This window comes from Biomphalaria glabrata, chromosome 10 (assembly GCF_947242115.1).
Source record: "Biomphalaria glabrata chromosome 10, xgBioGlab47.1, whole genome shotgun sequence".
NCBI lineage: Eukaryota > Metazoa > Mollusca > Gastropoda > Planorbidae > Biomphalaria > Biomphalaria glabrata.
The window spans coordinates 4793489-4819515 of record NC_074720.1 but is presented as its reverse complement, the minus strand read 5'-3'; the positions used below and the strand labels follow the sequence as shown (position 1 = coordinate 4819515).

At 37.0% G+C, this 26027-nt stretch overlaps 2 protein-coding genes across 2 annotated transcripts in view; both read right to left on the bottom strand.

The window, feature by feature from the left end:
- Positions 1 to 14145, bottom strand: part of LOC106060779 (vesicular glutamate transporter 2-like) — a 224537-nt gene extending 210392 nt beyond the window's left edge. Inside the window, exon 1 of the mRNA XM_056044185.1 lies at positions 13673 to 14145. The gene's annotated coding sequence lies outside the window, so the exon portion shown is untranslated. The remainder of the gene's footprint in view (positions 1 to 13672) is intronic.
- Positions 14146 to 24385: 10240 nt separating this feature from the next.
- On the bottom strand, positions 24386 to 25918 carry LOC129928740 (uncharacterized). Its single transcript, XM_056044522.1, has one exon. It carries the CDS (start codon positions 25916 to 25918, stop codon positions 24386 to 24388), a length of 1533 nt encoding a protein of 510 aa, XP_055900497.1.
- Positions 25919 to 26027: the final 109 nt, after the last annotated feature.

Sequence of the window (26027 nt, the reverse complement as noted above, 5' to 3'; positions counted from 1 at the left end):
TGTATGCAATAATTTTATCCAACAATGTAATGCTAAAAGCTGGCTAGAATATAAGAAGAAAACATTATTTGTTATATGTAACTTAAACAGTTGTGTAATTTCTAGAAAGTACCGGTAAAGTAAAGTTCCCCTTTCAGACCTTGTGGTCTATAGTGCAGATGATGTAAATTGCCATCTGTTTTTTGTAGCTTAAGTACGAGAGTGTCGTGTGGCCAGCACATCAACAAACCACCTATACCAACTAATGCCAGGTACCCATTGGAGCTGGGTGGACTCAGAGGCACCCGAAGATCATGAAATTAAAAATCTCAGTCTTCACCACGATTAGAACTCTGGGCCCCCCTCTGCCACCTCGCCTCCTGCGTAATTTCTAACTTCATTTTAATGTAAGGTAACAGCTTGTCACCAAATGCATACTATAACAATGTCTTTTGTTGTATCACTACTGTCTACCTGTATTGCACACATATATATTTACAGGGGTGGACTGGGTGTCTAAATCAGCTTTGGTATTACCACACGACTCGGCCCTAAAAGTGAGTGTCATATTATAATGTTGAGCATGTGAAATATTATAATGTTGGACATAAGACATATTACAATGTTGGGCATAAGACATATTACAATGTTGGACATAAGACATATTATAATGTTGGGCATAAGACATATTATAATGTTGGGCATAAGACATATTATAATGTTGGACATAAGACATATTATAATGTTGGGCATAAGACATTATAATGTTGGACATAAGACATATTATAATGTTGGACATAAGACATATTATAATGTTGGACATAAGACATATTATAATGTTGGACATAAGACATATTATAATGTTGGACATAAGACATATTATAATGTTGGACATAAGACATATTATAATGTTGGACATAAGACATATTATAATGTTGGACATAAGACATATTATAATGTTGGACATAAGACATATTATAATGTTGGACATAAGACATATTATAATGTTGGACATAAGACATATTATAATGTTGGACATAAGACATATTATAATGTTGGACATAAGACATACTATAATGTTGGACATAAGACATACTATAATGTTGGACATAAGACATATTATAATGTTGGACATAAGACATATTATAATGTTGGACATAAGACATATTATAATGTTGGACATAAGACATATTATAATGTTGGACATAAGACATATTATAATGTTGGACATAAGACATATTATAATGTTGGACATAAGACATATTATAATGTTGGACATAAGACATATTATAATGATGGACATAAGACATATTATAATGTTGGACATAAGACATATTATAATGTTGGACATAAGACATACTATAATGTTGGACATAAGACATATTATAATGTTGGACATAAGACATATTATAATGTTGGACATAAGACATACTATAATGTTGGACATAAGACATATTATAATGATGGACATAAGACATATTATAATGTTGGACATAAGACATATTATAATGTTGGACATAAGACATATTATAATGTTGGACATAAGACATATTATAATGTTGGACATAAGACATATTATAATGTTGGACATAAGACATATTATAATGTTGGACATAAGACATATTATAATGTTGGACATAAGACATATTATAATGTTGGACATAAGACATATTATAATGTTGGACATAAGACATATTATAATGTTGGACATAAGACATATTATAATGTTGGACATAAGACATATTATAATGTTGGACATAAGACATATTATAATGTTGGACATAAGACATATTATAATGTTGGACATAAGACATATTATAATGTTGGACATAAGACATATTATAATGTTGGACATAAGACATATTATAATGTTGGACATAAGACATATTATAATGTTGGACATAAGACATATTATAATGTTGGACATAAGACATATTATAATGTTGGACATAAGACATATTATAATGTTGGACATAAGACATATTATAATGTTGGACATAAGACATATTATAATGTTGGACATAAGACATATTATAATGTTGGACATAAGACATATTATAATGTTGGACATAAGACATATTATAATGTTGGACATAAGACATATTATAATGTTGGACATAAGACATACTATAATGTTGGACATAAGACATATTATAATGTTGGACATAAGACATATTATAATGTTGGACATAAGACATATTATAATGTTGGACATAAGACATATTATAATGTTGGACATAAGACATATTATAATGTTGGACATAAGACATATTATAATGTTGGACATAAGACATATTATAATGTTGGACATAAGACATATTATAATGTTGGACATAAGACATATTATAATGTTGGACATAAGACATATTATAATGATGGACATAAGACATATTATAATGTTGGACATAAGACATATTATAATGTTGGACATAAGACATACTATAATGTTGGACATAAGACATATTATAATGTTGGACATAAGACATATTATAATGTTGGACATAAGACATACTATAATGTTGGACATAAGACATATTATAATGATGGACATAAGACATATTATAATGTTGGACATAAGACATATTATAATGTTGGACATAAGACATATTATAATGTTGGACATAAGACATATTATAATGTTGGACATAAGACATATTATAATGTTGGACATAAGACATATTATAATGTTGGACATAAGACATATTATAATGTTGGACATAAGACATATTATAATGTTGGACATAAGACATATTATAATGTTGGACATAAGACATATTATAATGTTGGACATAAGACATATTATAATGTTGGACATAAGACATATTATAATGTTGGACATAAGACATATTATAATGTTGGACATAAGACATATTATAATGTTGGACATAAGACATATTATAATGTTGGACATAAGACATATTATAATGTTGGACATAAGACATATTATAATGTTGGACATAAGACATATTATAATGTTGGACATAAGACATATTATAATGTTGGACATAAGACATATTATAATGTTGGACATAAGACATATTATAATGTTGGACATAAGACATATTATAATGTTGGACATAAGACATATTATAATGTTGGACATAAGACATATTATAATGTTGGACATAAGACATATTATAATGTTGGACATAAGACATATTATAATGTTGGACATAAGACATACTATAATGTTGGACATAAGACATACTATAATGTTGGACATAAGACATATTATAATGTTGGACATAAGACATATTATAATGTTGGACATAAGACATATTATAATGTTGGACATAAGACATATTATAATGTTGGACATAAGACATATTATAATGTTGGACATAAGACATATTATAATGTTGGACATAAGACATATTATAATGTTGGACATAAGACATATTATAATGTTGGACATAAGACATATTATAATGTTGGACATAAGACATATTATAATGATGGACATAAGACATATTATAATGTTGGACATAAGACATATTATAATGTTGGACATAAGACATACTATAATGTTGGACATAAGACATATTATAATGTTGGACATAAGACATATTATAATGTTGGACATAAGACATATTATAATGATGGACATAAGACATATTATAATGTTGGACATAAGACATATTATAATGTTGGACATAAGACATATTATAATGTTGGACATAAGACATATTATAATGTTGGACATAAGACATATTATAATGTTGGACATAAGACATATTATAATGTTGGACATAAGACATATTATAATGTTGGACATAAGACATATTATAATGTTGGACATTCACTTGTACCTATTCTCACAATAAGTCAAGTTTATCGAGCATTAAGAGCTTAAGTCATGGATGAGTGGATTTACTTACCTTTTTTCAAAGCTTATATCAACTCTATGTCTGTCTGTGTGTCCGTCTAGTACAAATCTTATACACGTATAACGCCATTGCTCCCATTTTACATTTTCGGATTAAATTGAAACTTTATACCATTATACATTGTTGAATATGTGTTTATTTTGTTTTTTAAATCAGTTAATTAATTAGTGGTAATTTATTTTTTGTGTTACACATAAAAAAGGAGATAAATTTTCAACATAGTGAAAAAATTGCAGTAAGTGTGCGGTTCTTTTCGTACAATTCTTTGATTCTTTGTTTTTTTAAGTGTTTTTTTTTATTTGCTTGTTTTAGTAGGCAGGTAAAATATGCACTGTGGCCCATTCTTAATTAGTTTAAATTGTTTTTTTTTTTATTTTTTATGATCCGATTAACAAACATAGATCTGTGAGACTTATAGAAATAAGGGACATCTGTTTCTCTGGTTAACGAGAGTGTCATGTGGCCAGCACAACGACCAACCACCTTTACACTTCCCCTACTTATGTCAGCTACCTATTAGAGCTGGGTGGACTCAGAGGCGCCCTAAGGATCCAGAACAAAAAAAATCCCAGTTTTCCACAGCATTCGGGAAACAAGCGTTTTACCACTCAGCGACCTTACCTCCATTTTGTATCAGAATATTATAAAATCTTTTTAGTATAACGAACCATACTTCAATTCAAACAGGCCCTTTACACGTAGGTCTACCAGTCATTTACGATGCCAGCCCAAATGCAAAATTAGGGTCAGTCCACCCCCTGCGTATTTATATAATTGTAAAAAATAATTTAATCGCGTCTCATATTCTTTGAAATTGTTCCCAGACTTGTCTAATTCCGTCTCGACAGGTCTGGCAGGTCACGTGATCACGGCTCTTGTGGAAACATGCATTGAATTCAACCACGTGGTTTCTGTTTAGGGAACAGAGATTCTGATGCAGTGGCGTAGCTATAAATTTGCTATCATTTGGGGGCCCGGGGGGCTTGACCGCTTTGGGGGCCCCTGCATTGTGTGTAATATTTAATATTTAGCGTATAAAACCCACTGATTTAGGGGTACTCAAGTGGGGGCCCGGGAGATTTTCTAATTCTCCCCCTCCCTCCCACACCCTAGATACGTCTCTGTTATGAAGCCCTCACCCCACACGGAGATTGAAGATGAACAATCTAAATTTTAATTTAAAACTAACTGAAATGGTTCCAGTAACGTGACGTCTGTGTGAACCTACCGCTGTTAACAAGTAGCGATGATTGTAACATATCTAGCAGATTCTTGTCTCAAAAAAGCTCAACACCGACATGAATAAGACACAGAAGAATAACCCACAAATTGAAATACAAATAAATTCAACAAGCATTGTTGCATCTTTGAAATGGAAAATTCATTTCACAGAATAGATTTATTTATGAAGCCTAATCGACAGAAGGTTCCTAGGTATCACATTTAAAGACCGCATCAAAAACCAAGAGATTAGAGACTGGGTCACTACAGCGAATGGACCCCATGATGACCTGCTAACTATCGTAAAAAAAATTAAAAATGCAAGGTAAAAATCTATGGTTATATTACAATGTCTTCGGTGCTCGCAAAGACCTTCCTTCAGGAAACAGTACCAGGAAAAATGAGAAGAGCCAGACAGAGAAAGTGATGGAACGGTCCTGTCATTGAAAGAGGTTCTAACTTAAGCAAAGAAAGAGAGGAATCGAGAAAGACAGTCCACAAATCTTGCGTGGTGCCCCAACGGTCCATAAGACTAAGGGATACGTAAAGTACTGTATTGTAATCGACAAAAGACTTCCACTACGAAGCAAATTAGCTTAAATATTTATATTTTTATTTTGATTTACTATTTATGAATAAGCCATTTATAAAATGCTGCTTTTCTTGTGGCACTTCTGGACTGTCATTTCGATAGTCCAGGAATGGAACAAAGCCCGCTACCTTCCTCCGTCGTCTGGGCAGCAGGTTTGGTCTATCTTCTTCTTATCTTATATAATACAGACGTTACTTCAAAAAAAAAGATGATTACGTCCTACGCGTCATGCATTTAGTCATGCATATTAACCAATGACTTAAATTCTGCCAAGTCACTGGTTTTCCTGGCTAGCTCAGGTAACCCATTCCATGCTCTAATATTTATATTTTTATTTTGATTTACTATTTATGAATAAGCCATTTATAAAATGCTGCTGTTCTTGTGGCACTTCTAGGACTGTCATTTCGATAGTCCCGGAATGGAACAAAGTCCGCTGCCTTTCTCCGTCGCCTGGGCAGCAGGTTTGGTCTAGGATGTGATCATCTTCAATACTAAAGAAATAATCAAAACATATTCAAGAGTGATAAGGAAAGGGGTAGCACTTTTTTTTACCTGTCACACCTTAATGTATTAATCCGCCTCTACTTGTATCCTTTCTATGTTTTACTGAAATTGTTAAAAGCTCGCTTTTTTTTAGAATAGTTATAAAATTTGACGTCGTTAAAGGACTTTTCTGTTATATAGATATCAGTATATCTAACCCAGTGTTTCTCACATTTCGGTCCACGGACCCCCAGGGGTCTACGAACGAAAGGGGTCCCCAAAAAGATGAAAATTGTAAACAATTAAAATAACTTCTTCACTAGAGGTCGTTGGCAAGTTTTGACTATATAAAGGGGTCCCCGGGTCAAAAATGTTTGAGAACCTCTGATCTAACCAACCTGCAAATGTATTTTATTAATTAAAGTTTCATATAGATAATAAAAAGAAGTGATGAATAAAACACTATCTTTTAGTGTTGTAAAAATGTCTCGGTGTCTCTCCGCGGTGGTTTTGGTCTCATCGTGACGTACGTTGTGGACAGCCCCTAAGTGCCTCATCCGACCAGATGCATCCCTGCATGCATTATACATTGCAAAGACGTGTGTGGGGCATGACGGGAATGGGACACACACTCAACATGATAGCTTGAGATGGAGACAACTTTGGGTCGGCCCATCTGCACAGAAACGTGAGGGTCCTAACGTATTCCGGGTAGGTGTGTGTGTGTGTTTGGTGTGTGTGTGTGGGGGTATGGGGAGTCGTCTATATTGTGGATGTTGCGGTGCATTTAATCATCGAGGTGGATTAGAAAGTATAAGGGGTTGGCATGGAGGTTGACATGGACCCTCCACATTACCTCTTTTTTTTTCCCCAGCACGTTTAGTCTGACCTTTAAACTTTCATATCCTCCCAAATATTATTAATTAAGAGTGCTTTTTAACAAAAAAATGTATTGTAGGAAAAACTAAAAAAAAACAAAACATGACACCTTACTGGCTATTATGGATTGCTTATGACCAAGTCTTCGGACTCGAAGACAGGCCTTATATATGACCAAGAACAAAACTTTTCTATACAGACAATGAAGAGGAGTTTTTGTGTAACACTAGGTCTAGTGTTGTTCTTTTGAGCTATAAAAATATTATTTTCTTTTTTTTTTACCTTACGTGAAGATATCAGAAACTTCGCTTTTTATTTTAGCGTTTACTGTTTCACTAGCTCATATTTTACAAGTATTTCTGTCTGCCTTCAAGGAAATGTCATAACCAGAGCTGTCAACGGAGGATTCCATTGTTTATAAAATACTCTTAAAAGGCATGCGTTTTTAAATGTCAGGGAACTGGTCAGCTCATAAATTAGAATCCCAGTGAAACTGCTCCTACTAATAGGTAACGACGAATACCTGCCAATTCTAAAACCTAGCGCTTTGGGCAGATGGAGCTCGTCAATAAGGCGATTCATCAAGATTAGAGAGGAACACTGATTTCAAAGCTAAAACTAAGACTAAGACTGTTTTATTGATCGTTATAGAAATTTGTTGACCTACGCTGTCTTGTGTTGTCAAGACGTCAAGAGTGAATTTTAATGGACTATAAAATATGGCATTACCTCCGACATCTCCTGTAACTAAGATGATATCAAACTTATTTTTTAGGAACACACCAGTAAAGCCAAGAGAAAGTCACTGGCACATGAGTAACCCATGATTTATACATCTAGTGTACGGTATTGTGTTATTAGGTCCGAAGGCAACTATGGCCTCTCAAGTCAATGTCTAGATCTATTGGTAGAAAATACTTTACAAACAAAACAAAAAGATCGTATAAAGACTTGAGCACGATCACTTTTTAATGCCTCATTAATTAACAGCGATACCTTACTTAATTTCTTAACACAAATTCTATTGTTGAAATTGTTCCCCGTATCGATACCCAGTTATCGATACTTCATGAATACTTGGGAGTTACGATTTGATGAATGCAGAGGTGTTCAGACCTAATTTAGAAACATGTGTGAATACACAGGTGATATATGACTTCATAGCTACACAGACTTTGATGTTATGAATTAGATGTTATGATTTAGATGTTATGACTAAGTTGTTATGCTAGATATTATGCCTTAGATATTATGACATAGATATTATGACTTAGATTTTAGATAATATGATTTAGATGTTATGAATAGATGTTATTACTTAGATATTATGACTTAGATGTTATGACTTAGATATTATGACTTAGATGTTATGACTTACATATTATGACTTAGATGTTACGACTTAGATATTATGACTTAGATTTTAGATATTATGATTTAGATGTTATGAATAGATGTCATTACTTAGATATTATGACTTAGATGTTATGACTTAGATGTTATGACTTAGATGTATGACTTAGATGTTATGACCTAATTTATACACGTTTGGTTGGCCTAACGTACTAATCTTTTTGATAGTTACACCCAATAGTATAAAAAAAAACTAAATAAAATTATACACACACACACACACACACATCAGCAAAATTTTCATTGAAATAAACAAAAAGATAATATTTCTTTATCATATAAATATTTTAAATGTATCAAATATGCAAGGAAGTCTCAAAATTACAGTCTGTCAAATATGTAAATTTGTAAAAAACAAATGTCCTCTTAGCCTTTGTCAAATATGTCATATAAGTCAATGTGTCAAATGTTAAAGGAATATTATACTTATGAGGCAAAGGTCAAAGGTGTCATCTGTCATGTTAATTATGTCAGACTATATAAAGGGGTCCCCGGGTCAAAAATGTTTGAGAACCTCTGATCTAACCAACCTGCAAATGTATTTTATTAATTAAAGTTTCATATAGATAATAAAAAGAAGTGATGAATAAAACACTATCTTTTAGTGTTGTAAAAATGTCTCGGTGTCTCTCCGCGGTGGTTTTGGTCTCATCGTGACGTACGTTGTGGACAGCCCCTAAGTGCCTCATCCGACCAGATGCATCCCTGCATGCATTATACATTGCAAAGACGTGTGTGGGGCATGACGGGAATGGGACACACACTCAACATGATAGCTTGAGATGGAGACAACTTTGGGTCGGCCCATCTGCACAGAAACGTGAGGGTCCTAACGTATTCCGGGTAGGTGTGTGTGTGTGTGTTTGGTGGGAAAAGGGGGGGGGGTATGGGGAGTCGTCTATGTTGTGGAGGTTACGGTGCATTTAATCATCGAGGTGGATTAGAAAGTATAAGGGGTTGGCATGGAGGTTGACATGGACCCTCCACATGACCACTTTTTTTTTCCCCAGCACGTTTAGTCTGACCTTTAAACTTTCATGCCCTCCAAAATATTATTAATGAAGAGAGCTTTTAACAAAAAAAATGTATTGTAGGAAAAACTAAAAAAAAAAAAAAAACACCTTACTGACTATTATGGATTGCTTATGACCAAGTCTTCGGACTCGAAGACAGGCCTTATATATGACCAAGAACAAAACTTTTCTATACAGACAATGAAGAGGAGTTTTTGTGTAACACTAGGTCTAGTGTTGTTCTTTTGAGCTATAAAAATATTATTTTCTTTTTTTTTACCTTACGTGAAGATATCAGAAACTTCGCTTTTTATTTTAGCGTTTACTGTTTCACTAGCTCATATTTTACAAGTATTTCTGTCTGCCTTCAAGGAAATGTCATAACCAGAGCTGTCAACGGAGGATTCCATTGTTTATAAAATACTCTTAAAAGGCATGCGTTTTTAAATGTCAGGGAACTGGTCAGCTCATAAACTAGAATCCCAGTGAAACTGCTCCTACTAATAGGTAACGACGAATACCTGCCAATTCTAAAACCTAGCGCTTTGGGCAGATGGAGCTCGTCAATAAGGCGATTCATCAAGATTAGAGAGGAACACTGATTTCAAAGCTAAAACTAAGACTAAGACTGTTTTATTGATCGTTATAGAAATTTGTTGTGGTGTCAAGACGTCAAGAGTGAATTTTAATGGATTATTAAATATGGCATTACCTCCGACATCTCCTGTAACTAAGATGATATCAAACTTATTTTTTAGGAACACACCAGTAAAGCCAAGAGAAAGTCACTGGCACATGAGTAACCCATGATTTCTACATCTAGTGTACTGTATTGTGTTATTAGGTCTGAAGGCAACTCTGGCCTCCCAAGTCAATGTCTAGATCTATTGGTAGAAAATACTTTACAAACAATACAAAAAGATCGTATAAAGACTAGAGCACGATCACTTTTTAATGCCTCGCTAATTAACAGCGATACCTTACTTTAATTTGTTAACACAAAATCTGTTGTTGAAACTGTTTCCAGTATCGATACCCAGTTATCGATGCTTCATGGATACTTGGGAGTTACGATTTGATGAATGCAGAGGTGTTGAGACCTAATTCAGAAACATGTGTGAATACACAGGTGATATATGACTTCATAGCTACACAGACTTGGATGTTATGAATTAGATGTTATGATTTAGATGTTATGACTAAGTTGTTATGCCTTAGATATTATGCCTTAGATATTATGACATAGATATTATGACTTAGATTTTAGATAATATGATTTAGATGTTATGAATAGATGTTATTACTTAGATATTATGACTTAGATGTTATGACTTAGATGTATGACTTAGATGTTATGACTTAATTTATACACGTTTGGTTGGCCTAACGTACTAATCTTTTTGATAGTTACACCCAATAGTATAAAAAAAAACTAAATACAATTATACACACACACACACACACACATCAGCAAAATTTTCATTGAAATAAACAAAAAGATAATATTTCTTTATCATATAAATATTTTAAATGTATCAAATATGCAAGGAAGTCTCAAAATTACAGTCTGTCAAATATGTAAATTTGTAAAAAACAAATGTCCTCTTAGCCTTTGTCAAATATGTCATATAAGTCAATGTGTCAAATGTTAAAGGAATATTATACTTATGAGGCAAAGGTCAAAGGTGTCATCTATCATGTTAATTATGTCAGTGAGTGAAAAGTAACAAAAAAATATGGCCCTCAGAGAATTTTTTTTTAGAATATTGTTTGTGTATATCTTGTTTAGATTTCTAGTAGCTCCCCGCTGAGACTCATACATAATTATCTATAATCCGTGCTGAAATAGGATATCAACCCCCACTATACGTCATTAGGTCATATCCTGTCCAAGGTTTACTAGTTGGCATATCTTATTATATAGGTTAACTCGATTTCTCGTCAGCCATCTCAGATTTACATAAGCGAAGTCAATATAAGAACTTAATATTGAACTATTTACAAAAGCAATCAAAATTTCTATTTTTAAATTAGAAAAAAATTAATTAACACAAAAAAAAAAGAAAAAAGAAAACGTGGAAGTTTGTGTTGGAGTTGATACAAAGTTGAATGATTTCAATGACCAGCGGTTGAGGTGACCAGGTCAATGATCACAGAATATTCACTTTCATGTAAGGTAATACAGGACAACTGTAAGATAAATTCAACATGTAGATCTTTACACCGTGATAACAAGGGTTTACGTTATACGCACGAATGCCAGCCATTTAGCCATCGAAGTGACCAGACATGAATAATACGAATAATAACAAAAAAAGAAAAATGTGCAGAGAATGAAAGATACTTTTTAAAAAAGAAGCTTATATAAAGTAAGAACGCCACAATTACAGCCAGATATACCAATACTGTAAGATTTATTCCATTTTTTCGATATCAAATACAATCAAATTAGTTCTACTATTTGATTAACTAGTCGGTTAATATATTAATTGATTCATGTTTTGTTATGAACACTAATATAATAATAATAATAATAATAATGTGTATTATCAGAGATGAAATTTGTTTTTGCAATATGGAATGAATATGTAAGTAGTTTTCACGTGATCCGTAAATGGGAAGTGAGAGAAATGATACGCTTAATCTTTGTAGACAGACAGACAGACAGACAGAGTGAGTTGAGACAGACATTATAAAACTGTAAAATGGTGGAATCAAAGTAACATTAAAATTTGAAATAATCACACCTTCTTTGGGCCTCACCTGGATACCGTCCGCAAGATTTGACCACGACGCATTGCCGTTTAGACAATTTTAAGTGAAATATAAAGTTTATGTAAATGAACGATTTTTTTAAGATTTCATCCTTTTCATTTAGAAAAATCTCTTTGAATTCTATTATAACATGTCTGTAGGATACATCTGTTCAAATAACTAATTCTGTTCAAATAACTAATTCTGTTCAAATAACTAATTCTGTTCAAATTACTAATTCTGTTCAAATAACTAATTCTGTTCAAATAACTAATTCTGTTCAAATAACTAATTCTGTTCAAATAACTAATTCTGTTCAAATAACTAATTCTGTTCAAATAACTAATTCTGTTCAAATAACTAATTCTGTTCAAATAACTAATTCTGTTCAAATAACTAATTCTGTTCAAATAACTAATTCTGTTCAAATAACTAATTCTGTTCAAATAACTAATCCTGTTCAAATAACTAATTCTGTTCAAATAACTAATTCTGTTCAAATAACTAATTCTGTTCAAATAACTAATTCTGTTCAAATAACTAATTCTGTTCAAATAACTAATTCTGTTCAAATAACTAATTCTGTTCAAATAACTAATTCTGTTCAAATAACTAATTCTGTTAAAATTAGAAGACTCGTCATTGAATAACCATAAATTACGAATTTAGAATCTAAAACTCTATGGCCGTATTACAAGGTCTACAGGGCTCGCAAAGACCTCCCTTCAGGGAACAGCAACAGGAAAAAGAAGAAGAGGCAGACAAAACGATGGGAAGACAACATAAAGAAATGAACGAGCCTTCATTTGAAACAGGTTCTATCCAAGGCAAAAGACAGGGACGAATGGAGAAGGACGGTTGACAAATCGTGTGTGGTGCCCCAAGACTTAGGGTTAGGTGATGGTAAAGATTTTATTCGTTTCCTTAAATGAAACACTTAATAGAAACTTTTTAAATTTACACTCGAGCGTTATTCAATATGTACAAGTCACGCAGCAAGAAAAAACAGCATCAAATCTTTTTTTTATTGTCTAATTAAATCCAAACACCCACCAGGTCCAAGAATTCTCTTGCAACTGCGGGAATCGTATTCATTTTAATAAAAAAAAAAGGTTTTATTTTTGTTACTAGATTTCCGTTTTAAGAAATAGAAATTTGTAGATCAGTTTCATATTGCTGTTTTAAAAGTTGTATTTATAACTATAAATGTTGTGCGGCACTTTGGAAAAGAAATGGATTGAAACTGTCCACTGTTTAAAAATCATACGGGCTTATATTTGTATTGGTTGACTTTGAGTCATTATGCTAAGTGTAATAGAATGATCTGTCGCAAAAAGTTTTGAGAAAGTGAACACAGTGGGAATCTTTTTAAACATAAAGAATTAGAGAAGACTACACAAACATAATTAAAAATAAATACATTCAAGACAAATATTGAAATAGCTTACCAACTGATCTACTTCAAGTTACGTATTTGTATATTTTTGGTTAAAAACCTATGAAAACTCGATGTCTGCACTTATTATCCAGATTTTTGAAAATTTGACAGTTGGAAGTGTTAAAATAATAATCCTCGACAGACGCCAATCTACAGTTACGACTTTAAAGTTGTCCACTGTAAGTGATCTTTACATTAAAAGCGCTTTTATTGACCAGATGGTCACGGCTGAGTGAGTTCTGGCTTCCCGAAGAGAATTGAATACAATGACTATTATTATTTAATGAAACTTGTTCGCTAATAGTAATTACAACCGAAGCTGATAATCAATGGACAGCTGTCTGTGGAGGAATCGCTGCCCCCTAAGAGAAAAAAAAAAAGATGGGGGCTCGCCAGCGGGACACTGTTCGTCCAACCGGTCGCGGAGTTGCAGGCGATTCCACTTTTCAGCGACAAGTTTCTATGATCTGACGTTGTCCCGCGCTCGCGACAAGATGGAGCGGGCAAAAAATATTACTATAAAAAAAAAAAAAAAAAAAAGCGCCAAACTACCAGAATAGCGCCATTCTAGCAGACGACAATGTCTGACAGCGGAAGCGCGAGTTTTGGTCGATATTTTATGGACTTCAAAGCAAAGAAGATATTTTAAGCAAACTACTTGAGATTAAAGACATTTATAAGTCTACGTTTTTTTTTTAATTCTTTTTTGTTAGAAGAGGCTTCGGTTAAAAAAAGTTGGGGGCGGTTGATAGCCCATTCCCGCCATCTTGCGTTCTCTGTAGTGCCGGGTGCTCGGTGAGTGGCAGTCGAGAGTATTATATCGTCCAATCAAATTTCGAGTTTCTAAGATAAGAAACAGGCGTCTTTAAAAACAACGGTATCTTAGTTAAAGAGGAAGGAGATTGTATTGATTTCCCTTGCCAGAGTTACCAGCCTTGCGGTATCCATTATATCAATAAGTTTAATGTCAACCGTGCTGTTTCCGTTACAACGGTAGTTTAATATCAGACGTGATGTAACTAATACATTTATAGTGCATTATCTACAGTGCTGCTCATTATATAGATATTGTATTATTTACCGGTTTATTTCATAAATAGCTGTGCTGAATTAATCATATCAATGTTGTGGTCATGGGAGAAGTGGGTTTCAGACAGGGGCGGACTGGTTATATGGGCAGCCGTGCAAATGTCCGGTGAGCTAGTGCCTAAATGGGCTTGTGGGGCAGCCGAATGGGCCACATTAAATGTCAGTAGGCCCCTAAGTCCCGTATACGTGACTAACTTCGCCTTAACTTTAGGGATCTTTTACATACTTAACTGTATCATGTGTTAGGCTAACACTAATAGTCAAACATCAGTAGCACTGTATTGACTACATCGGTCTGGTACATAAAGGCCGGAGGAATTCCAGCTACCCGTCGCCTCAGCGTGGCCCTCCGGTGGAAACGTCTAGGGGTGGACCTAGATAGGCTAGTCAACCGATATGACCGTCTACCGTTGAGAGCCCTCAGACAGGACAGGGGTGAAGAGCCCTATGTCCAGGCCTGGTAGATGGATAAAAGCCTTTCTAACCACCAAGGGGATAACGCCCTACTGGACTTCACTGAAGGTACATAAAGGTAAAATAAGTTTTAGTAACAAACTCTAAATCAGAGGTTCTTCTATCTGTCTATAGGAAATACGCCAGTGGTTTAGAGACGCTAGAAGGGGTGACAATAGGGACACTTAAAAGACTCCACGACCATTTTCTCCTCTAAATAAGCGTTTTTAAGGTGTACCAAAGCGTTATACAGTAATTCAAAGAGCGTCGGAAAAGCCGAGCAGCTGTGAGGACTCGCATGTGTGGTGGAGCGTAACAGTAGCCTACTAGACGTAAATATTTTTTTTTTACATAAAATAACAGACTCAAACAAGTTATTTAACTCTTTCTCTCCTAACTGACGATACCAACGTTGATTCCCCCAGAATGTGGTAAATAATCACGGAGAGAAAGAGTTAATAAAGTAATAAAAATGACTACCTGGTTGAGGGGTTAGCTCTTTAGACTGTAATCACGATGGTTCCTAGTTCGAGTCCATGTTACTTCCATCCCCTGTCGTCTTGTCTACGTCATAGTAATGTTCATGTGTCTGAAACTTTGAAATACACAAACACACAGACACATTTAGACTCATACACATAGACACACATCGAAATATATCAAGTCTAACACACACACACACACACACAAACACACACACACACACACACATTTCGTGCCTGTAATCTAAATAGTAAATAGTTTTCTTAAAATTGTGTTTTTCTGTTGGCGTGATAAATACATGATTCTGTTTGTTTATTCTGTTACAGTCTGTTAAGTTCAACACTATATAGATCTATATGTTTGTAATTGGGTAGCTCTAAACGTCTCCTGTATGGCCAACTAAGCGAAGAGAAAGCGCTCGCAAGGTGGTCAAAGAAAGCGCTTCAGGGACACCCTCAAAGCTTCTCTGAAGGCGTTCAGCATAGACCCAGCCACCTGGGAGACAGAGGCACATGACAGAGCATCATGGCGTCGCGCTGTGAAAACTGGCGCACAGGTTGCTGAGGAAAAGAGAACAGCGCTGGCAAGAAGAAAAGCAAGGCCAATGACACTAGCTCCGGCTGGAATAACCTGCCCAGTGTGCTGCCGAACATTCCGGGCTCACATAGGTCTCACCAGCCACACGAGGAGGCATAAAACCCCAGTGCAAAGCCCTCAGCCCCCTGGATGACAAAGTGGTCTTCATCGAACCACGATGGATGAATTGTGTCCGTATCTACTTTGGGAGAACTCACTGGGGAGACGTAGAAGACTGCTATGATACTTCAGTTGGTGAAGACCCCTTTGAATATTGACAACCGTTTTTTGTTTCCCTGTGGTTCGCTTTCAGTCCCTCTATTCAATTTTTTTTTGTTTTTACAAAGTTTATATCATTTTACTCTGTCTGCCTGTCTGTCTGTCTGTTTGGTAAAAAGTTCGAACATGTTGTTTTTTTCTCCCATTCTCGGATCAAGTTGAAATTTTGCATAATTATTCATAGTCGATAACAATAACCAAATCAATCCAAAATGTAACCGATTAATTAATCATTATTACTAATTAATTTTTTTTTTTATGTAGCAGATAGGAAGATAAACCCTATAATTTTCAGATAGATGGTAGTAATTAGCGGTTCCTTCCCTTAGACAAGCTTTGCTTTTAAAAAATTCTTTTTTTCTTCTATTGCTTTTTGAGTAATTCAAGTTATAAGTGGGCAATGTCTGAAAACCAGTTTATACTAGATTTGCTAATACATTGTTTGAATGATCGCTACAGCCATCTCTTGTGTACTGAGATACCGTTTTCTTGTACATGTTTTCACGTTGTTATTATAGGACTATCATTTCACGAGTTTACTGTTTCCCTTATCTGAAATTGAAGACAGAAGACTAAAAAGTAAATAGCAATAATCCATAAAACACTGAAAAATTACTTACAACTACTAAAAAAAACAACAGAATTACATAAATATAAAGGCACATTTTTAATTTATTTTACCAGGACGAATTTGTACAAGAGCTCCTTCTTCCAAAGTACCATTACAGCATTGAACGGGTTGCCTGAATCAGCCGGGAAAACCAGGGACTTAGCAGAGTTTAGTAGAGTTGGAGTCCATAATTAACATGCACGACAACGGTAACACATGTTTATGAGTAGAGCGTAGTTATATTTCTTTATTAAGGAACGTTTATTATATATAAGTTAAGATAAGATAAGATAAGACGATACAAGTGTTCTCCCTTGTATCTTAATGTCAATAATACAACTTTTCTGTCAGACTTACCTCCGTGCAGCAAGCTCACGTCTGCCACTGAGGAGCTTGAGACTACGGAAGACAATGGACCTCATTCACCAATCGTAAACAAACAACATTTAGTCACGTGATCTTAATTGATAAAACAATGGAAAAAAAAACTGTCACGTGACAACCATCATGAATTAAACATGAGATCGTGAATTATATAGAAGAGGTAAAGCACCACGTGGCTAAATGTTGTTTGTTTACCGTTGGTGAATGAGGTCCATTACTAGCCTGACCTTTGTTTCAGGGATAACTTAAAGTTTCAGAGGTTTGAAGAACTGGGTATTCTGGGAAGTCAAAAACTTTGTTAAGAGCTTGCTTCAAACTATATATAGATCTAGGTCCTACAAAGCCCGTTGAGTTGTAAAATGTTTGTTGTAAAATGTTTGACATGTTTCGGGTGTTTCTTCAGAGTTGAAGATAATTACTTCCTAGTCCAAACCTCCCGCAGGATGACGGGGGATGTGTGCGGGCAGGGTTTGAACCCTCGACAGTCGATAAATCCGAACGACAGTCCAGCGCGCAAACCGCACGACCAGGCAGCCATCCATGTATTCTCAGGTTTTTATTTTTTTTTTATTTTGATCAACACCCACGCGAACCACTTTTTCTTGTTCATTTACAATAAAACACTCGAAACTGGCCTCCTTTTTTTTTTTTTAATTGTATCCTGCAGCCTCGTATCGCTTTTCCATCTTTTTGGAGGAACATCGTCCCCATTTCTTTTTTACTGCAATTAAACGATCGCATTTTGATAAATTTTTGGTCTCTAATTTGAAGTATCTGGTACGACGTTTAATTGGAACGGCCCACTTTATAAACGCTCCCCCCCCCCCGGACACACACCTTATTTTTTTTTGGCCCATGAATTCTAATATCACTTTTCTTATCCCCCCCCCCCCTCCCAACCAGTTATGGTCATGTTTATTTGGAATGTCGTGTGATATGCGCTCCGAACTGTCTCATCGATGGTGCCGGGTATGAACCCTGCCCGCCCTCTTTCGGTAGGTTTGAGGTCGGATGTAATAATATTCATTTCTGGAGGAAGCTTTGAAACGTTGGAACCGGTATCAGTCCACGTCGATCTACTCATTTACCAAGCAACGACATGGCCCTGACGATATAACCCTTCACGACCTTTCACAATATTGCTCATCCTTGTATAGCCCTTTACAACTAGACATTTCACGACATGGCCCGTCACTATATGGCCGTTCAAAATATGGCTTCACAAAACGGCCCTTTACTAATGGCCCTTGAAAAGAAAGATGAGATATATAATGTTAGTAAAATGTTTTACATGTACTGGATATGGCTATTCGCTACATGGTCCTTCACAATATGGCCCTTCACAAGACGGTCCTTCACAAGATGGCCCTTCACAAGATGGCCGTTCACAAGATGGTCCTTCACAATATGGCCCTTCACAAGATGGTCCTTCACAATATGGCCCTTCACAAGATGGTCCTTCACAAGATGGCCGTTCACAAGATGGTCCTTCACAATATGGCCCTTCACAAGATGGCCCTTCACAATATGGCCCTTCACAAGATCGTCCTTCACAATATGGCCCTTCACAAGATGGTCCTTCACAATATGGCCCTTCACAAGATGGTCCTTCACAATATGGCCCTTCAGGCCCTTCACAAGATGGTCCTTCACAATATGGCCCTTCACAAGATGGTCCTTCACAATATGGCCCTTCACAAGATGGTCCTTCACAATATGGCCCTTCACAAGATGGTCCTTCACAATATGGCCCTTCACAAGATGGTCCTTCATAACATGGCCATTCACAACATGGCACTTCACAATATGGCCCTTCACAACATGGCACTTCACAATATGGTTATTCACAACATGGCACTTCACAATATGGCCCTTCACAACATGGCACTTCACAATATGGCCCTTCACAACATGGCACTTCACAATATGGCCCTTCACAACATGGCACTTCACAATATGGCCCTTCACAACATGGCACTTCACAATATGGCCCTTCACAACATGGCACTTCACAATATGGCCCTTCACAACATGGCACTTCACAATATGGCCCTTCACAAGATGGCACTTAACAATATGGCTGTTCACAACATAGAATCCTAAATGCTGCTGGTTAAGTCATTGCCAAAAAACAAAACCCATTTGGGCAGCTGTTTGAGACAAACATCCATAGAAAAGCTAAAAAGATTCTAGAAATAAAAAATCACCCTTAGGGTCAGGATTTTGTGATTTTACCATCACAAAAGAGATACAAGACACCGATAGCAAAGACAAACAGACACAAACACTCTTTTGTTCCCCTGGCAATCAAATCATTAAATAGAAACAATTAGACATACACTTTTCACGTGTAAATTATGAGTGAGTCAGGTGTGTATGTACATTTTATGTTTTTTTTTCTAGTTACAATGTTTTGTTTGATGTAATGCACAAATTGTAAGACAAATTTCCTTACGGACAATAAAGATTATTTTTATTATTATTATTATATGGCGAGTCACAACATGACCCTTCACAATAAGCCTCTTCACAACTTTGATGCTGGTGTAATTGAAATTAATGAACACTTCAATGGAGATTTTAGCAACGTGCCCTCATCACTACTTCTTAAAATAATTTTTCCCATTTTCTTTTTTCAACATTATCTAATAAAATGTGCACCAACTATTTACTTAAATTGTTCTTTGCTTTCTGACCTCACCCCACCCCTCAGTCACTAGACCCAAACACTCGCACCCAAAGGCGAAATATCAAGCACAGTTACAATTCTCTTACTGAGTGCAGCATCAAAGCGGGATAACCCAGTTAATGATACGACTGCTATGAAAAAAAATACATGTGCTTTCCCTTCAAAGGTTTTTTTCTTCTTTAAAAAAAAAGTTGTCTTGGCCAAGACGTTCGTAAGATGCAAACTGCGATAAACAATATCTAAAGTCAGCTCAATAACTGTATAATTGACATTATGGTGTCGAAATGGAATTAAACAGTAAAAATTTATAATAACCATTACACTATATTATATACAGATGTCTCTCCTACTATCCGGGCTCTCTTCAAACTGCACCACACGACACAACGAACTTAAAGAACCTCACAACTCAGGGCTCCAAAGTATCAGTCAGTTTAATTTCAAATACATCACAATTGGCAACAACATTAACACTGTCTTTACAAAAACCTAGTCTTGCTCCGCCTGACTTCACACACCCTGTTGGTTCTCGCCTCGCACTGGTCACATAGCGAGGTAACGTGAAGTCCAGTCTTTCGGACATACTCGCTCTTATATAGTGTATCTATTGGCCTTCTAGAATCGAATGGAACGTTCTTGACCACTCAGAATGATCACAATCGCCGTGACTTGCGTGCGTAATATTTACACACAGGTCGTTGCCGAACTGGCGTGTACTATCACTGGTCTCGGTTGACCGCTCGTCCTGCGCTGGACTGAGGCGATTTGGGTAGGCTAAGAACACACACAGCACTACCCCCATAGCCCCCATCAGTGTCATCACCAGGTTTATAACAATATATTTATATATATATAAAGAGAGAGAGAGAGAGAGAGAGAGAGAGAGAGAGAGAGACAGCATTTCTCCCACTAATATTAAAGTATCTTATTATTAAACATTCAAAGACCGCATCAGAAACGAACAGATTAGAGACAGGGTTACTACAGCGACTGCATCCCATGATGACCTCTTGCATAATTCAAAAACAAAATTTAAATAATACGTAAACCAAAGCTCTATACCAGTGATTCCCAAAGTGGTCTATATAGACCCCCAGGGGTCTACGAAGACTTCCAAGGGGTCTACGAAAATGAAAAAATAAATTGGGGGTCCATGAGATGTCCACGGGGGTCTACGATAATAAATTACATTTAATCAGGTTGCGACTTTGATTTTCACATCCCACTAATGTAATTATTTATTAAACTAATCTATGATTTGTACCTTAGTTAATCCTTTAAATATGTATGATGCTATTCAAACGAAAAATTGTAGCACTTCATTTCAATACTTATTTCACTAGCTTAATTTTTGTCTACATGTAACTAATGTGTAACAAAAAGAAAGACTGTACAGCGTTGATTATTTAGAATTGGGATTCATTCTTTCCTTGTCAAATAAGCGGTTTTATGACGCTATGAAACCAATTACGCTGGAGGATCGTTTGAGACGATGCCACCCTGACAAAATAGATAATGGTTTGAAAAACTTTCGAACACTCAAAGATAAAGTTCAGAACAGAACCACAAAATCCCTCTTCGACATCAGATAGAGAAGATGATGGTTTGTAGGCGACTCACAATATCTCTTTGATTTTATCAGCCGTTGTAGTTTTAAAAACTGTTTTATATAATCCTACATCTGATATTATTAAAACAATTTCTTTAAGCAACAATACAGTTCAATACAGTTCAATGGTACATTGGTGGCATGAGTTATAAAATTGAAGGCTTCTTAGGTAATTCTTTGTAAACGACATACATTCAGTGTTTTAGATCAGCGAAGTCACAGGCTCTGACAGAATGTAATGCTGTGTGCTTCAAACTGGTTAAGGGTCGCCGGCTCCTTATTTTTAACAGGGTTGACCCACGAAACGTTTCCAGTGTTTGGGTAAAGTTGCACGCAGCAGAGGTTTGAATTCAGTTTTCCTTCTGCTAGGTGGGCTGCAAGCCAAGGCTAATGAGCCCTTCCTGCTCAAAGTTACTGGTTTAGGCACCGGTTACTCACCTTCGCCCCTTCTGCTGTTAGTGAAAACAGTTCTGTATATCCAATATTTGAGCCACACGTGAAAGATCAATTAATTTTTAATGTTTGATGATTACATCATAGAACAACAAATTCCTATATGAAACATAATATCCATAGCAACGGATAGTAGACGTGCAAAAAGACATTTCCAGTGTGTTTTGGTGATTCCAGTAAAAAATATTAATTGTTATTTTAATTGGTTTAAATTTGAATTTTATGAATAAAAAAAGATAAATCTCTATTTTTCATTCTTACACTCACTACTGTTAGAAATTAGTTTTAAAAAATGGAGTCGATGAATTTGCAGGGGGCAGTGGCGTAGCATCCATGGCGCGAAGGAGTTCAATGAACCCGGGCCCACAAGCAATAGGGGCCCACAGCTGTCGCGTAGCAACCATGGCGCGAAGGAGCTCATTACGCTTGGGCCCATGGCTCAAGGCCAGTTGGAGCCCACATTAGAACTTAGGAAGAACATTTACTTGTTTATTTTAAACACTTTTAAATAGTTTAACTCTGTTAAGAAGTTGTAAAAACATTGACTTTTAAGACATTATTACTTATATGCAGTCCTAACTGAATCAAATGTTATGACATAATTACTTTTTTTAAGAAAAAGGTACGATCTTTACATTGTAATGTCTTGACATTTAGTTTTTCTCATTTTTTGTCAGACACTAAATTTGTCTCATTGGCTGGAGAGGAGCCCATCAAGATGAACCCGGAGTACTAGTGTGATATTTACTTGTGTAGCAGGCAGTGGTTACATCCTATAGTCCTAGCAGTACTTGTGTCATATTTACTTGTGTAGCAAGCAGTGGTTACGTCCTATAGTCCTCGCAGTAATGGTGTGATATTTACTTATGTAGCAGGCAGTGGTTACGTCGTATACATCTGGCCATCACCTAAATTAAAATTTAACTTAACACTAATAGTCCAATATTTAAACTACATGCTTACATATTACTTCCTAATGTGTCTTAAAACAAATAGATATTAATTAATAATATCGTTTTATCCCGTGCTTTTAAGAATGTGCGCTTATAATACTGTCTCTAATTCAGTCACAAGAAGCACTGGTACTTGATTTCCAACATCAATTCGGTCCAACACCAAGCCGTGTTTATGCCATCTCCCATTTAGCTCGAGCCTGTCACACAAGTCCTGGGTTGGATCCCCATACTTAATGAAATATACATGTTAAATGTTTTCTTGGAGGTTCAGCGAGTGCCTATTTAAATTATTCCGATAGCGGATTCCAGCAGTGGTTGATTTTGAAACCAATACGATGCCAATGCCCATACATTCTCATCGTATGACCTCAAAACCATCCATTCGAAGTTTGTTTGTTTCTTTGTTTTCTTGCGGTGGGTGATTTTGAAACCAATATGATGCCAATGCCAACACATTCTCATCGTATGACCTTAAAACCATCCATTCGAATAACTTATTTTTTAAAAAAAGGTACGATCTTTACATTGGAATGTCTTTGCATTTAGATTACTCATTTTTGTCACACAACCAAATTTGTCTTATTGGCTGGAGGGGGCCCAGCAAAATGTTCTTGAACCCGGGCCCACCAAGATGTTCTTGAACCCGGGCCCACGGGTACCTTGCTACGCCACTGGCAGGGGGTCTACCGAAAAGCAGAAAACATGGCAAGGGGTCTACGAGATAAAAAAGTTTGGGAACCACTGCTCTATACTCTATAGCTATTCCAAAATCTTTGGAGTCGTAAAGACCTTCCTTCGTGGAACAGTACCAGGTGGTAGAAGAAAAGGTAGAGAAAGCGATGGGAAGACAACATAAAGTAATGGACGGACCTAACATTGAAATAAGCTCTATCCTAGGCAAAAGACAGAGAGGAATGGAGATAGACGGTCGAAAAATCTTGTGTGGTGCCCCAAAGGATCCAACAGACTAAAGGACAGGTGAAGATGAATGGTGGGATATTTAAACACGAAACCTAAAATGTCAGCATGCTTAATCAATGTAATCTTTGAGGAGCAAAATTAAAATATGAGATCGTAGATGAAATCTTTAAAAATTAGAAACCACAATAGTGTTACCTATCACATAATGACGACATTCTAAATTAATACATTGCCACGAAATTCTCAAATATAATTAGGCTGGAGGGACATGTGAGGGCTGGAGAACCAGGTGAGGGCTGGAGGGACATGTGAGGGCTGGAGGGACAGGTGAAGGCTGGAGGGACATGTGAGGGCTGGAGGGACATGTGAGGGCTGGAGGGACAGATGAAGGCTGGAGGGACAGGTGAGGGCTGGAGGGACATGTGAAGGCTGGAGGGACAGGTGAGGGCTGGAGGGACATGTGAGGGCTGGAGGGACAGATGAAGGTTGGAGGGACAGGTGAAGGCTGGAGGTACAGGTGAAGGCTGGAGGTACATGTGAAGGTTGGAGGTACAGGTGAAGGCTGGAGGTACATGTGAAGGCTGGAGGTACAGGTGAAGGCTGGAGGTACAGGTGAAGGCTGGAGGTACAGGTGAAGGCTGGAGGTACATGTGAAGGCTGGAGGTACAGGTGAAGGCTGGAGGTACAGGTGAAGGCTGGAGGTACAGGTGAAGGCTGGAGGGACAGGTGAAGGCTGGAGGGACAGGTGGAGGCTGGAGAGACATGTGAGGGCTGGAGGGACATGTGAGGGCTGGAGGTACAGGTGAAGGCTGGAGGTACAGGTGAAGGCTGGAGGTACATGTGAAGGCTGGAGGTACAGGTGAAGGCTGGAGGTACAGGTGAAGGCTGGAGGTACAGGTGAAGGCTGGAGGTACAGGTGAAGGCTGGAGGTACAGGTGAAGGCTGGAGGTACAGGTGAAGGCTGGAGGTACATGTGAAGGCTGGAGGTACAGGTGAAGGCTGGAGGTACAGGTGAAGGCTGGAGGTACAGGTGAAGGCTGGAGGTACAGGTGAAGGCTGGAGGTACAGGTGAAGGCTGGAGGGACAGGTGAAGGCTGGAGGTACAGGTGGAGGCTGGAGGGACAGGTGAGAGCTGGAGGGACAGGTGAGGGCTGGAGGGACATGTGAGGGCTGGAGGTACAGGTGAAGGCTGGAGGTACAGGTGAAGGCTGGAGGTACATGTGAAGGCTGGAGGTACATGTGAAGGCTGGAGGTACAGGTGAAGGCTGGAGGTACAGGTGAAGGCTGGAGGTACAGGTGAAGGCTGGAGGTACAGGTGAAGGCTGGAGGTACAGGTGAAGGCTGGAGGTACAGGTGAAGGTTGGAGGTACAGGTGAAGGCTGGAGGTACAGGTGAAGGCTGGAGGTACAGGTGAAGGCTGGAGGTACAGGTGAAGGCTGGAGGTACAGGTGAAGGCTGGAGGGACAGGTGAAGGCTGGAGGTACAGGTGAAGGCTGGAGGTACAGGTGAAGGCTGGAGGGACAGGTGGAGGCTGGAGGGACAGGTGAAGGCTGGAGGGACAGGTGAAGGCTGGAGGGACAGGTGAAGGCTGGAGGTACAGGTGAAGGCTGGAGGGACAGGTGAAGGCTGGAGGGACAGGTGAAGGCTGGAGGGACAGGTGAAGGCTGGAGGGACACGTGAACCCAGAGATCGCACTCCGTATGGCGGAAACTCAAGATCTGAAAGCCGCTGTTTTTATGTATCGTATTTATCATCAACACATCTTTAACCCCTGTAAAACATCGCCAAGCTTATTTTGTTTCCACTTGGTTGGTGTTGCCTCCCTTACGTTTTAAAAAACCCTATAAGACGCTGTCAACTTAA